The sequence below is a fragment of the Lactuca virosa genome, chromosome 6 (assembly GCF_052849685.1).
Source record: "Lactuca virosa cultivar CGN04683 chromosome 6, Lactuca_virosa_CGN04683_v6, whole genome shotgun sequence".
NCBI classification, from domain to species: Eukaryota; Viridiplantae; Streptophyta; class Magnoliopsida; order Asterales; family Asteraceae; genus Lactuca; species Lactuca virosa.
In genome coordinates this window covers 59,189,075-59,203,343 of record NC_136431.1, presented here as the reverse complement: position 1 = coordinate 59,203,343, position 14,269 = coordinate 59,189,075, and the positions used below count along the sequence as shown (strand labels likewise).

General features: G+C 28.8%; 1 protein-coding gene across 1 annotated transcript; it reads left to right on the top strand.

Annotated features, from left to right (window-relative positions):
- Positions 1-9,378: 9,378 nt before the first annotated feature.
- ALS3 (aluminum sensitive 3) lies at positions 9,379-12,661 on the top strand. The gene is made up of 3 exons (XM_079056770.1): positions 9,379-9,658; positions 9,772-10,017; positions 12,114-12,661. Exons 1-3 carry the CDS (start codon positions 9,425-9,427, stop codon positions 12,426-12,428), a joined length of 795 nt encoding a protein of 264 aa, XP_078912896.1. The 5' UTR covers positions 9,379-9,424; the 3' UTR covers positions 12,429-12,661.
- The last annotated feature ends 1,608 nt before the right edge of the window (positions 12,662-14,269 follow it).

Sequence of the window (14,269 nt, the reverse complement as noted above, 5' to 3'; positions counted from 1 at the left end):
TCCTAGAGTCGTCTCTCTCTCTCTCTCTCTCTGTATATATATATATATATATATATATATATATATATATATATATATATATATATATATATATATTGTTATGAATTAAACGTAATTAATGTAACTATAAATCAAACCAAACTAGTAAACTTTGATAAGAACTTTAATTGAGAAGAAAGAATATTTAGAGAGAATATGAAAGTTATATCTCTTATAACTTTTGGTGTGTTTCATTCTTTACAATGGAGGGGTATTTATACTACAAATTTTACTAACATATAATTGTAACTAGTTAGAAATGTTGACAAATTTGCCATGCACCAATTATTATGTCATCCACCAATTATTTACAACACCACCAATTATTTACAACACTCCCCCTTGGATGACATCATTTTAGCATTCAACTTTGACGTATTGCCTCATTAAAAACCTTGCTAAAGAATACCCAGTGGGAAAAAAAAACTTTAGCGAAGGGAAAAAGAGTGCAGTGTATAGTTGACCCCCCCTTATTTAGACATTTGTCACATTATATTCTATGCACATGTCGCATTCCGATGCCATGGACATGTTTCCTGAAGATTGCAGTAGGAGGTGCCTTCGTAAAAAGGTCTGCTGCATTGTTACTGGATTGAACATATTTGATTTCAACTTGATGGTTCTTTATAAGCTCTTGAGTGTACTCAAAAAACTTTGGAGGTATATGTTTTGTCCTATCGCTCTTGATATATCCATCTTTCATTTGAGTGACACATGCTGAGTTATCTTCATAAATTAAAGTTGGACATATATCCTTTTCAAGTCCACATGAAGTTAAAACTAGTTGTTTCATCGATCTTAACCATGTACATTCTCTACTAGCTTCATTTAGTGCAATTACTTCAGCATGATTTGAGGATGTGGCAACAAGTGTTTGCTTTTGAGAACGCCAGGAAATTGCAGTACCTCCATTCATGAATACATATCCAGTTTGAGATCTAGCTTTATGAGGATCATACAGATAACCTGCATCTACATAACCAATCAAGCCTTGTTTTGAATTGTTAGGGTAAAATAACCCTAAATCACTAGTTCCTCGAAGGTATCGAAAAATATGTTTGATTCCATTCCAATGTCTTTTTGTTGGGGCTGAACTAAATCTTGCTAGCAAGTTTACAGCGAAAGAAATGTCAGGTCTACTACAATTGGTAAGATACATAAGAGCTCCAATTACATTTAGATATGGTACTTCTGAACCAAGGACTTCTTCATTTTCTTCGCATGGACGAAATGGATCCTTGTCAATATTTAATGATCTAACAACCATTGGAGTGCTTAAAGGATTTTCATTTTCCATATTGAAACGTTTCAAGACTCTTTCTGTGTAATTTGATTGATGCACAAGTATTCCGTTAGGCATATGCTCAATCTGTAAACCAAGACAATATTTGGTTTTTCCAAGATCTTTCATTTCAAATTCTTTCTTTAAAAGTTCAATCACTTCAAGGATTTCTTTATTCGTTCCAATGATGTTTAGATCATCAACATAGACTGCTATGATCACATATCCAGATGTTGTTTTCTTAATAAATATACATGGAAAAATAGTGTTATTTTTATAACCTTTACTTGTCAAATAATCGCTTAAACGATTGTACCACATGCGCCCAGATTGCTTTAACCCATACAAAGATCTTTCTAATTTTATAGAATACATTTCTTTGGGTTTTGCACTTAACGCTTCAGGCATTTTAAATCCTTCAGGGATTTTCATATAGATATCACTATCAAGTGATCCATACAAGTAAGCTGTAACAACATCCATAAGACACATCTCTAAATTTTTAGATACTGCCAAGCTGATTAAATATCTGAAAGTGGTTGCATCCATTACCGGTGAATAAGTTTCTTCATAATCAATTCCAGGTCTTTGAGAGAAACCTTGAGCAACAAGCCTGACCTTGTATCTTACAATTTCCTCTTTCTCATTTCTTTTTCGTACGAAGATCCATCTATATCCTAATGGTTTCACAACTTTAGGTGTGAGGATAATGTTCCCAAAAACCTTTCTCTTGTTAAGAGAATTTAATTCAACTTGCATAGCTTCCTTCCATTTAGCCCAATCATTTCTTCTTTGACATTCAATGACAGATTGTGGTTTGGGATCATCATTCATAATATCACAAGCAACTGAATAAGAAAATATTGCACCTATATTGTCAGTTTCATTTTGGTCAAATATTCTATTTGTCTGACCATAATTTAATGCATCATCCTCCTTTCCTGGGGGAATTTGAATAATTCGTGTTTCTCCAGGAACACTTTCATCGTGATCTAGTGCATTTTCTGCTCCTCTTCTTTTTCGTGGGTTCTTATGCTTAGAACCAAATGGCCTTCCACGCTTCAGGCGTGTTTTAGACTCTTGAGTGACTTTATCATCAGATTGTCCATGTGGAATGTCAATTCGAGCTGGAACATTGACAGCTGGTATATATGATTTAGTCACCCTTTTTGTGTCAGTAAATGCATCAGGTAATTGATTTGCCATTTCTTGGAAATGCATTATCTTTTGAACTTCCATGTCACATTGCTTTGTGCGAGGGTCAAGATATGATAAAGTAGGCTCATGCCATGACACATCCTTTTCCAGAATCTTCTTTTCTCCACATAATGATGGGAAATTTGCCTCATCAAATTGACAATCTGCTAGGCGTGCTGTGAAAACATCACCTGTTAATGGTTCAAGATATCTTATAATAGAGAATGACTCATAACCAACATATATTCCCAACCTTCTTTGAGGACCCATTTTTGTCCGTTGAGGTGGTGCAATAGGGACATATACTACACACCCAAAAATTCTCAAATGGGATATATTTGGCTCTTGACCGAAAGCAAGTTGTAGTGGAGAATATACATGATATGAACTTGGTCTTATGCGTATCAATGATCCAGCATGTAAGATTGCATGGCCCCAAACAGAAACAGGAAGTTTGGTCCTCATTATCAATGGTCTAGCTATTAGCTGGAGACGTTTAATCAGTGATTCAGCTAAACCATTTTGTGTGTGTACATGAGCAACTGGATGCTCAACAACAATTCCTACAGACATACAATAGTCATTAAATGCTTGTGAAGTAAAATCACCAGCATTATCAAGTCTCACTCTTTTGATAGTATAATCAGGGAAATGTGCCCTTAATTTAATAATTTGGGCAAGAAGCTTTGCAAATGCCATATTACGAGTTGATAATAGGCAAACATGAGACCATTTGCTGGATGCATCTATTAAGACCATAAAGTATCTAAATGGTCCAGATGGTGGGTGAATCGGTCCACATATATCACCTTGAATTCTTTCTAGAAATCTAGGTGACTCCCTTTCAACTTTTATTGGAGAATGTTTTATAATTAACTTTCCAAGGGAACAAGATGCACATGGTTTTATGCTATTGGATTGAGGAAACTTTTGGTCCTTCAATGGATGCCCGTGTGTATACTCAATTATCCTTCGCATCATTGTTAATCCTGGGTGGCCCAACCTATCATGCCATAAACTGAATGTCCCAGGATCACAATGTTTTCCTTCTACTACCATATTTGATTCAATCATATGTATATATGTATAATGCAGACCAGAATCAAGTGTTGGTAGTTTTTCAAGCACATGGTTTTTGTCTATAATATACATATATTTCTTATTTTCAATGGTCACATTTTTTGTGTCATAACCTTTGAAATATATGTCATTGAAACTTAATAAGTTTCTATTAGACTTTGGAGAAAATAAGGCATTTTCTATACAAAAGCTTGTACCATTTGGTAATATAAAATGGGCTTTCCCGGTTCCCTCTATCAAGTCTGCAGGACCTGATATTGTATGTATGACTGTTTTTGTTGGTACTAATTCTGAAAAATATTTCTTTGATTTCAGAATAGTATGTGTACTACCACTATCTGCTATACAAAGATCTCCAATCTTTTGTGCTCCAATTGGACTCATATTAAACTTCACATATAAAAGGAATAATAAGTGAATAAACATAATCATAATTATTATTAAAAAGAAAGCTCATTTATTGTAGGAAAGACATTACATGAAAAACAAACGAAGGAAAAACAGTTTTACTAGAACAATAATAGATTTTGTTTTTTAGTTTATGTCTTCCATGTCATTGCAGAAATCAGCAACATTTAGTGGAGTGAATTCAACATTATCAATGAGGTTTGCTTCTTTTCCTTTTCCTTTAATGGACTCTTGATAAAGTTGACAAAGATGTGCAGGTGTGCGACAGGTCCTTGACCAATGGCCTGTGCTACCACATCTATAACATGAACCATCAGATTTTTGTGATGTCCCAGTGTCATGCCTTGCCACTTTGGCCTTATCTTGTGTGTGGACATTGTTTCTTTGTGAATATTGGTAATTATTTCTTTTCTGGCCACGACCACGATTATTACCTTGTCCACGACCATAATTATGGTTCTGATTATGGCTTTGGTTTCGATTAAAATAGCCACGGCCTCGCCCTCGACCACGACCTCGCCCTCGTCCACGTGTATTGTTTCGATGACCATCAATATTTGTAGCATTTGCTTCAGGAAGTGCTACTGATCCTGTTGGACGATATTCATGGTTTTTCATTAAGAGTTCATTGTTTTGCTCTGCAACGAGCAGACATGCATTCAGTTCAGAATATCTTGTGAACTTTTGCATCCGATATTGTTGCATCAAAGTAATGTTTGTTGCATGAAATATTGAGTAAGTTTTCTCCAACATATCTTCATCAGTAACCTCTTGTCCACAATACTTGAGTTGTGAACATATTCTGAACAAAGCTGAGTTGTATTCATTTACTTTCTTGAAGTCTTGAAACCTTAGTGTTCTCCATTCATCTCTAGCATTTGGAAGTATAACTTCCTTTTGATGATCAAATCTTTCTTTCAAAAGATTCCAGAGAATACTTGGATCAGTAACATCAAGATATTCAAATCTCAACATTTCATCAATATGCTTACGAAGGAAAACTTGTGCTTTTGCTTTGTCTTGTGCCAAGCAATTATTAAATTCATATATAGTATTTGAGATACCCATGGATTCAAGATGCATTTTTACATCTATCATCCATGACACATAGTTTTTCCCACTAACTTCAAGTGCTGCAAACTCGAGCTTTGCAATGTTGGACATAATGTAACTATAAATTTTAAACAAAATAAAAATTAAAATTAAAATCAATTTATTTCAATAAATATTATACAAAAAAGAAGCGGTAAAGCTAACATTGCATACAAGCCTAAAAGTAGATGAAATTCCATATTATCTTCGATGTTAAGGATTGAGATGAAAAGTAACATGACTATTATAGTCATGATTATCACAAAAGGATGAATCATCTTGAAGCTTGATTTCTTGAAATTGATTTATTTGATAGAAGAGAGAAATATTTGTTGTGTGTAAAATAAGCATGGTAAAGATGTTTATTTATGGTAAAAAAAATATAGCCGTTGTTTTTGCTGTTTATAACCGTTGCATATATATTCCCGTTGTGTATATATGTATATATATTTTATAAATCATACAATAAGACTTATAACTAATACATAACTTTACTAATTAGAAACATAAATAAATATTAGTAAATGTTTAAATAAAATTATGAAGAGTATCTAAAATATAAATAAACATTGACATGTATAAATAAATATAATTTAAATGTTAGTATGCACAAATAAAAGTTAGTAGCATAATATAAATGTTAGTATGCATAAATAAAAGTTAGTTGCATAATGTAAATGTTAGTTTGCATAAATAAAAATTAGTTGCATAATGTAAATGTTAGTTTGCATAAATAAAAATTAGTTGCATAATGTAAATGTTAGTATAAAAATTAGAATACATAAAGAAATGTTAGTATAAGAAATAAAAATTGTTAGTAGTCCATAATGTATAAGTTTCATTAATTTATTAGTATTATTATTTTAATATGATTGAGGTTTTTATAATTAATAATGTTTTTACTAAGTAATACATACCTTGATTAAGATAGATGTGATTTTCCACTTGTTTAGTAACCTTGATTAGAGCTTTCGTGCTAATAACGTGTTATGAATTAAGCGTAATTAATGTAACTATAAATCAAACCAAACTAGTAAACTTTGATAAGAACTTTAATTGAGAAGAAAGAATATTTAGAGAGAATATGAAAGTTATATATCTTATAACTTTTGGTGTGTTTCATTCTTTACAATGGAGGGGTATTTATACTACAAATTTTACTAACATATAATTGTAACTAGTTAGAAATGTTGACAAATTTTGCCATGCACCAATTATTATGTCATCCACCAATTATTTACAACATATATATATATATATATATATATATATATATATATATATATATATATATATAATCAACATCTTTTACGAACTCATATTTTTCTACGAATCACTCTAAAAAAGCGAAAAAAAATTGAGTAATATTTATTTTTCAAAAAAAAGTAACATAAAATAAGTATATACGCAAAAAAAATAAAAATAAATAAATAAATAAAATAAGAGAAAAAATGCATATACGATATGTGCATATGTGTACAAACATCGGAAATTTACAAATTTCGTAAAAAAACCTTAGAAGCTATATATATATATATATATATATATATATATATATATATATATATATATATATATATATATATATATATATATATATATATGTGTGTGTGTCGAACATCCGTGCATTGCACAAGGATAAAATTATAGAAAAAATATATGTTGTTAAAAATAACTAATATTATAAAAAATGTTTATTAAAATGTTTGAAAAATTAAAACTTGTATTAAAATACTTATAATAAATAATATGATATTAATTGTGTTTATCTATAGGTTGCATGTGTAAGAAAATCGAGATAAAATAGCCTTAGAAATTCTAAGAATTGTGGTTTCACTTTCAGATTAAAGTATTTGGGTGGTACTTTCAATCTTTAATCGGATAAGATTCAGAGAGACAAGAACAAAGAACGTTTGATGATATTTTCGTATGTACCAGAAATGAGACCAAAAACCAACTTTTAAGATCTTTTACTGAAAAACTATCATATGACAGTTTTAAATTGCCATAGAACTATAAAAACTGTCATAAAAAACGGATATATGGAAAAATTGTCATATATATATATATATATATATATATATATATATATATATATATATATATATATATATATATATATATTGGCAACATCAATAGAAAATACATAAACTTAAAAAAAACTTAGAAACCCTAGGAATACATAAAAATATATTTTGAGATATCTATATATATATATATATATATATATATATATATATATATATATATATATATATTAATTTTTTTATAAAAAAATCATTTTTTTCACCGAGTGGATATAAAAAGTTATTAATTTTAGCCCTTTAAAATCATAAAAAATTAGATATCTTAAAGTATTTTTTTTCTATGTATTTTTATTGATTTTCTAGGTTTTAGGGTTTCTAAAGGTTTATGCATTTTCTATTGATTTTTCAATTATATATATATATATATATATATATATATATATATATATATATATATATATATATATATATATATATATATATATATTCAAATACCAATTATTGTTTTTAAGTTAACATGACTTTTTTTATATACTTATTATAACAGAAGTTTCTATTTAATGTTACTTATCATTGTTAATTAATTTAAAATCTAAGTCTTTTAATATTTTTCAATTACATAAAAAACATTTTCTAACCTTTTAAATACAAAATAACATACTTTATGATTAGTGTATGTATGAACAATTCGTTTATGACCTTCCAACAAGCTTTTTTTCTAAAACCTCATGTCTTTATATGAATTTAGAATGATCATATCATTGTCTTTTTTTCTTATTACAAATAAAAACTCATTTATTAAAGTATGTCATGATCTAGTAAGTATAATTGTCATGAAAATGATCTAGTAAGTATAGTCGTCACAAAAAAGATTTTGGATGCTTGAAAAATATGAATAACATATTTGTTTGTATTTGTTGTGATTATCATAATCTAAAGAAAACCTAAGACATTAACTAAGTTCTATCCTTACACATAAGCAATTAATATAATTAGATAATTATGATAAATTACTGAAATGGTGTATGCAACGAATATATACCACAAATAATTCTACATCAACAAATTGTAATAATTAACTGAAAGCGTTTCATCCTTGTCGTTTGGCTTGAAGTTTACAATCATAAATATTTTCTTGAAATTTAAGGAAGATCAAAGAAAAAAGAGGTCGAAAGAGTAAAGAAAAATACATTATTATTATCCAGATATTAGTAATCAAATGTTACATGCAATAAACTACGTAGTTACATATTGTATATGTTAAATCATTTGTAATCATCTTTCGCTTTATAATTCGCTCTATATTTACATTATTCTCTATTTTCATAAACTCTATATACAAAATGAGAAAGAGAAGAGAAGCAAATGTAAGCAACCTATAATAAAAATAATGTTCTTTTATAGACATAATATTTGAATTAACTAATCAATTAATTAGTATAAGTTGAAAAGTCCTAGGAGTTATATAATATTTCAATTAACCAATCTATCAAATATCATAAAATGAAAAGTTGTTAAAATTTCAAAAGAATATAGTTCAAAATAGATGGCTTATCTTAAACTATATTAATTTGAACGGTTTTAGTTTCAAAGTCGTAGATGAACATGGTTTGTATATTCTTTCTTCATCTTCTTTTTTTAAATTTTCAAAGTCGTAGATGAACATGGTTTGTATATTCTTTCTTCATCTTCTTTTTTTAAATTCTCATAATTTTCTATTTCGATTTATTGATAGTTTAAAGATGAAGATGGTATGAATGGTTTTTTTAAGATGAAGATGATTTTGAATGTTCATTCGTTATCTGTTAGAAGCTTGTGGGTGGTGCAAATGAAACCATAGCTAGATGGTGAAGGATTGATGAACGAACTTCATCACCTAGATTTCTTGTTCTTCATATAAAAAAAATAATAGAATTATCGAAGTGGACGCCACCATGCGGACACCTCACTTTTCTATGTAACACTTCATTTAATGACAAGACAAGAGGTAACCTGGTTACCCAGTTTTTAAAAAATAACCAATTTAACCCAAAAAAAATCGACTTTATCACCCTAGAAAGTGAAAAAATAAAAATAAAAAATTGAAGGATCTTTAAAATCAAAACTCAATAATTAATTGATTTTTAATAATCCGGATATGTTTTTTAAAAAAAAAAAAAAAAAAAACTTTGTAGGTAGGTAGACGTGGAATTGATTACTGCTGGCAAAACTCTCAAATCCCAACTCTTTCTCCATTATATATATGTCATGAGAGACAACGTATTTATGTATGTGGGGATAAAACTGAGTAAACTTAAATATGGAGTGGGAGTGGCTGTCGGAGTTCTTGAAGGGGATGGTGAAACCGGCGGCGGCCACGGCGGTGGTGTTGCTGGCGGCAGTGTTATCTTACTTTCAGAAGCTGAAACTAGAGGGAGAGATGGTTTACGCCATTGTTAGAGCTTTCATTCAGCTCTCCGTTATTGGCTTTGTTCTTCGATTCATTTTCAATCAAAACAACGTCATCTGGATCATTCTTGCTTATCTCTTCATGGTATATATATATATATATTCTTTGATCCTCTTTTTTATTCCTATCTATAATTTAGTAAAATTGTTTTGACAGATAAAGAAAAATTTACTGATTAAGATCAACGTTTATTTCAGGTCTCCGTCGCCGGGTATACCGCCGGCCAGCGAGCCAAACACGTACCCCATGGGAAATACATTGCCGGAGCTTCCATAATGGTTGGCACATCCATAACGATGTTGCTGTTAGTTTTGTTAAAAGTTTTTCCTTTCACTCCACAATACATAATTCCGGTCGCCGGGATGATGGTTGGCAACGCAATGACTGTCACCGGAGTTACGATGAAAAGACTTCGGGACGATATTCGAACACAGATGAATTTGGTAAGTATCGGTGAATATGTAGAAATCAACTTTTATATAGTTTGAAAAAGAAAAAGAAAAAAAATCTAGAAACATCTAAAGTTATTTAGTGTTTATCATGCTTTTGGTTTATAAATTTGATGGTTTGATGGCTTCAAAACTCATTAATCGGCCAATTGGTTTGATCGTAATAGTTCATACTTCATACATTTCTAATTAATCGGCTGTTAATTAGAAAAAACTAATTTAGCAGTTTTTGCTTAATACATTTAGTATTAAAAAATAGCCTAATTAAATTTTTTGTTATGCTTAAAAAATAATCATAGATTTTGCAATAGCTACGAGAAAATTATTGTTCACTACCAAAATAATATTTTGTTTTGTCTACACTAAAAAATATTAAAAATAATAATAATAATAATAATAATAATAATATAAAATGCAAATAATTTTTTTGTGAACGTGTTCATATTCTTTAAAAAAATCATATTTTTTATAAACAAAAACATTTTAGTAAGTTATTTTTTTTGTTGAGATATATTAAAACCATTTTCGTGTAGGAAAGAAAAGTTCATAGTGCAGTAACATATGTTACTCACAGAAAGAGGTTTTCTTTTAAAAAGATAACAATAGAAAATGAGAAAAAAGTGTAAAAATGCTTTAAATATGATAGACAATAGCGCATTACATATTTAAAACTATGCAATTCTTAATTATTTTGGGGTATAAGAATATTTTGAACTATTTTATAAAAAAAAAAGATTTTTGGTCTATCCATATAGGTAATGAAGATGTATTTCTTGTTGATGATTCAAGTCTTATTATAGATAAACAAAAGATGTAAATTTATGTATACGATTAAAGGATATATATGTTAGTTGTTCTAAAAACTAAATACAATTTTATAGCGAATGTGTATACAAAATTTCTCCTTAATAAATAAATAGATTTTTTTGACATATGAGATGCTCTCTTTCTATTTGATAAATGTCAATTTGTGGTAATTTTAAATTAATTTTTTTCACATGTCATTTTATGTATTTTCTTATTTTAATAAATTCCATATATTTTAAGGTAATAATTGCAACAAATCATCCCTAATAAATAAAGAGATTTTTTGACACATGACATGCTCTCTTTCAATTTGACAAATGTCAATTTGTAGTAATTTTGAATTAATTTTTTTCACATATCATTTTATGATTTTCCTATTTTAATAAATACCATATATTTTAATGTAATAATTACAATAAATATAATAACAAATGGATATCAATTCATTAATAAGCTTAACTTTAAATTCAAACTTTTTAAATTAAAGTTTGTTATTTTCTTTTGTTTATTTATTTAAATTATTTGTTGAAATTTAAAAGATAAAAAACATTTCAATTTTAATAATTCATTATTTTTCTTATTATAAATTCAAAGTTCTCAATTATTTAGACATTCGTATTTAACTTTTTTCTTTTAAATTAACTCATTTAATACATAGATCTCACAACTAATAACTGAATATATATTGTTCTCTTATTTTTTCTAACAAAAATGTGAAATTTTGATGACTATCTACCTAACCAAAGCGGTCATCTAGGTTATAGCAAATCATACATACAAAATAATTAATTTTATGATTGGAAGATGATAAGGGCTTTTTTTAGAAGGGGGCATATCCGATTATCAACCTTTTATATTTGGTTTTCGATTATCTGTTTTATGTCTTTTTTTCATCTTGATATTTCCCACCTCCCATTTTAGTGTAAGATTTGTTAGTGAAAAGGTATATTTGATTTCGGAGAAAACGTTTATTCAAGAGTTAAAATATTGATAAATATATAAATTACAGCAATAATTTATATATTTATTTTAAAGATTAATAGCACATATTTTAACTGATAATAACAAGGTGCAACTCATTCATAGAAAATTGAAGTGTGTTGTTTTTATGGAGAAAAATATAAACATGTTGTAATAAACTTTTATTTTTGCAAATAAATACAAATATTGTAATAACATGTAAAATTTAGTGAAGTATACAACACATGTACATTTAGCTTAACAGTCTTCTAACACACAATTAATACAACGACTCATTAATCATTATGTTTTCTATTGTGAAGGTGGAGACAGCCCTAGCCCTTGGAGCCACACCACGACAAGCTACACTGCAACAAGTGAAAAGGTCGTTAGTCATTGCAATGTCACCAGTTATTGACAACACAAAGACTGTGGGTCTCATATCACTTCCCGGAGCAATGACCGGACTAATAATGGGGGGAGCCTCTCCGGTAGAAGCCATTCAACTTCAAATGGTGGTTATGAACATGCTCATTGGGGCTTCAACCATGAGTAGCATTATGTCTACTTATTTTTGTTGGCCTAATTTCTTCACAAAAGCTTACCAACTAGAAACAAAGGTTTTCTTGACAGAATAAGGGTTCGGTTTGGGTTTAAATGGGATGGTTATTAATTAGTGGTGACTATCTAGATGATTGCAAGCCGATATATTTATATTAGTTAGATAATGAAGATAATGATAAGAAAGAAATCAAGTCTTCGACATCGTAAAAGTAGATTTGATAAAAAAAAAAAAAGATTCATGAAAAGGAGTGTTTAACGTTGTATATTCTGTTTTTATTCAATTGTAAACCTTTTTATTTTTCCAGAAGTTCATACTTTAATTTAGTTGAGTATAAAATAATAATAATAATAATAACAATAATAATAATAATAATAATAATAAATAAAATAAAATTCTTCGGCATATTCCGCACTGAACAAAAGCTATACCTCACAAAAACCTTATATTAGTATATCTGAAGGATAACTACTAAAAAAAATAAAAAAAATAAAAATTAATATATTTCCATTTTTCAGGTTTATATATATATATATATATATATATATATATATATATATATATATATATATATATATATATATATATGAAGATGATCAAATGAGAACACCTAAAAGGTTGAGAACGCGAGAACAATTCTGGACCAATCAATTTATAAGGGTATACTAGTAAATGTATATTTTAATTAAATTAAAATAAAATAAAATTCAATCAAAATCCCTTAAATTTAGGATCAGTTACCAAAAAAGAAATAAATATTCAATTTTTTATTTTTCTTATTAATGGAATATAAAAAACATTTTTACCAAAATTTATTTTAAAACTGATAAAAAAAATCTTTAAAAAATCAATTTTTTTTCTCCTATAACGTTTTTTTTGTGTTCAAAAAAATGAATAGAAATCGAACACCAAATTAGTACATTTGTATTCATAAATGATTTTTTTTTTCAAAAAACCTGATACTACTTCAATCACAAATAAATACACATCAATTTACAAATAATCTAATTCTTTTTTTTAATCAATTGAAAATAAAAAGAGTGTAAAAATTATCATTTCTTCATAAAAAGAATACCTCTAATCATAAATAAATATACTCATTAACACATGCTTACACTGTTATTCACAAATGAATACACTGCTATTAACAAATGAGTACCTTGTTATTCACAAATGAATACACTGCTATTAACAAATGAGTACCCTATTATTCAGAATTGAATAAATGAATACCTCTAATCATAAATAAATACATTCATTCACTGTTATTCACAAATGAATACACTTCTATTCACACATGAATGCACTGCTATTCATTCACTGTTATTCATACATGAATGCACTGCTATCCACAAATGAATAACTGCTATTCATAGATAAATACAATTTTTCATTCTTCCATTTCCTCTCACACTCCCTTCTTTTTCTCCTATCTTCGAGGTGCAACAAAAACACCCCCACCAGAGGTGTTTGCTGGTGGTTTCCGGCGAGCCAAGGGCAGCAACCCCCTCCGTTTTCTCCCACTGTTTTATGATACACCAAGCAACCCAAACACCCCCTGTTGTCGTTTTCTTTCTGCCTTCCTCCCCCTGTCATCGACAGTAACTGGAACAAGAAAACGAAGTGGTGAAGAGGTTGCCAGAATAGCCCCAGCCACTCCACTACTGCGATGAACCACCAAATCGGTGGAGGTGCTCCCTATTCTTCTTTCTTCGCTCCTGAAACAATTTCATACTTCATCATTTCATGTTCTTGATAGAAAACCCCAAAATCGGAAAAACACAAAATTGAAAGTGAAAGAGATGGATTTGCAACTCAAAACATCGAATAAAGGTGATATATCAATGAATCGATTCTAAATAAATGAAAGATAAAGGAAGCCCTAATCATACCCTTTACCCTTCGTAACCATGAAAC

What these genes read in the sequence shown, in the direction of transcription:
- ALS3 (XM_079056770.1), top strand. Translation starts at nt 9,425, where the DNA reads ATGGAGTGGGAGTGGCTGTCGGAGTTCTTGAAGGGGATGGTGAAACCG. An exon ending in TTCTTGCTTATCTCTTCATG is followed by an intron (nt 9,659 to 9,771) that starts GTATATATATAT and finishes CGTTTATTTCAG; the next exon opens with GTCTCCGTCGCCGGGTATAC. An exon ending in TTCGAACACAGATGAATTTG is followed by an intron (nt 10,018 to 12,113) that starts GTAAGTATCGGT and finishes TCTATTGTGAAG; the next exon opens with GTGGAGACAGCCCTAGCCCT.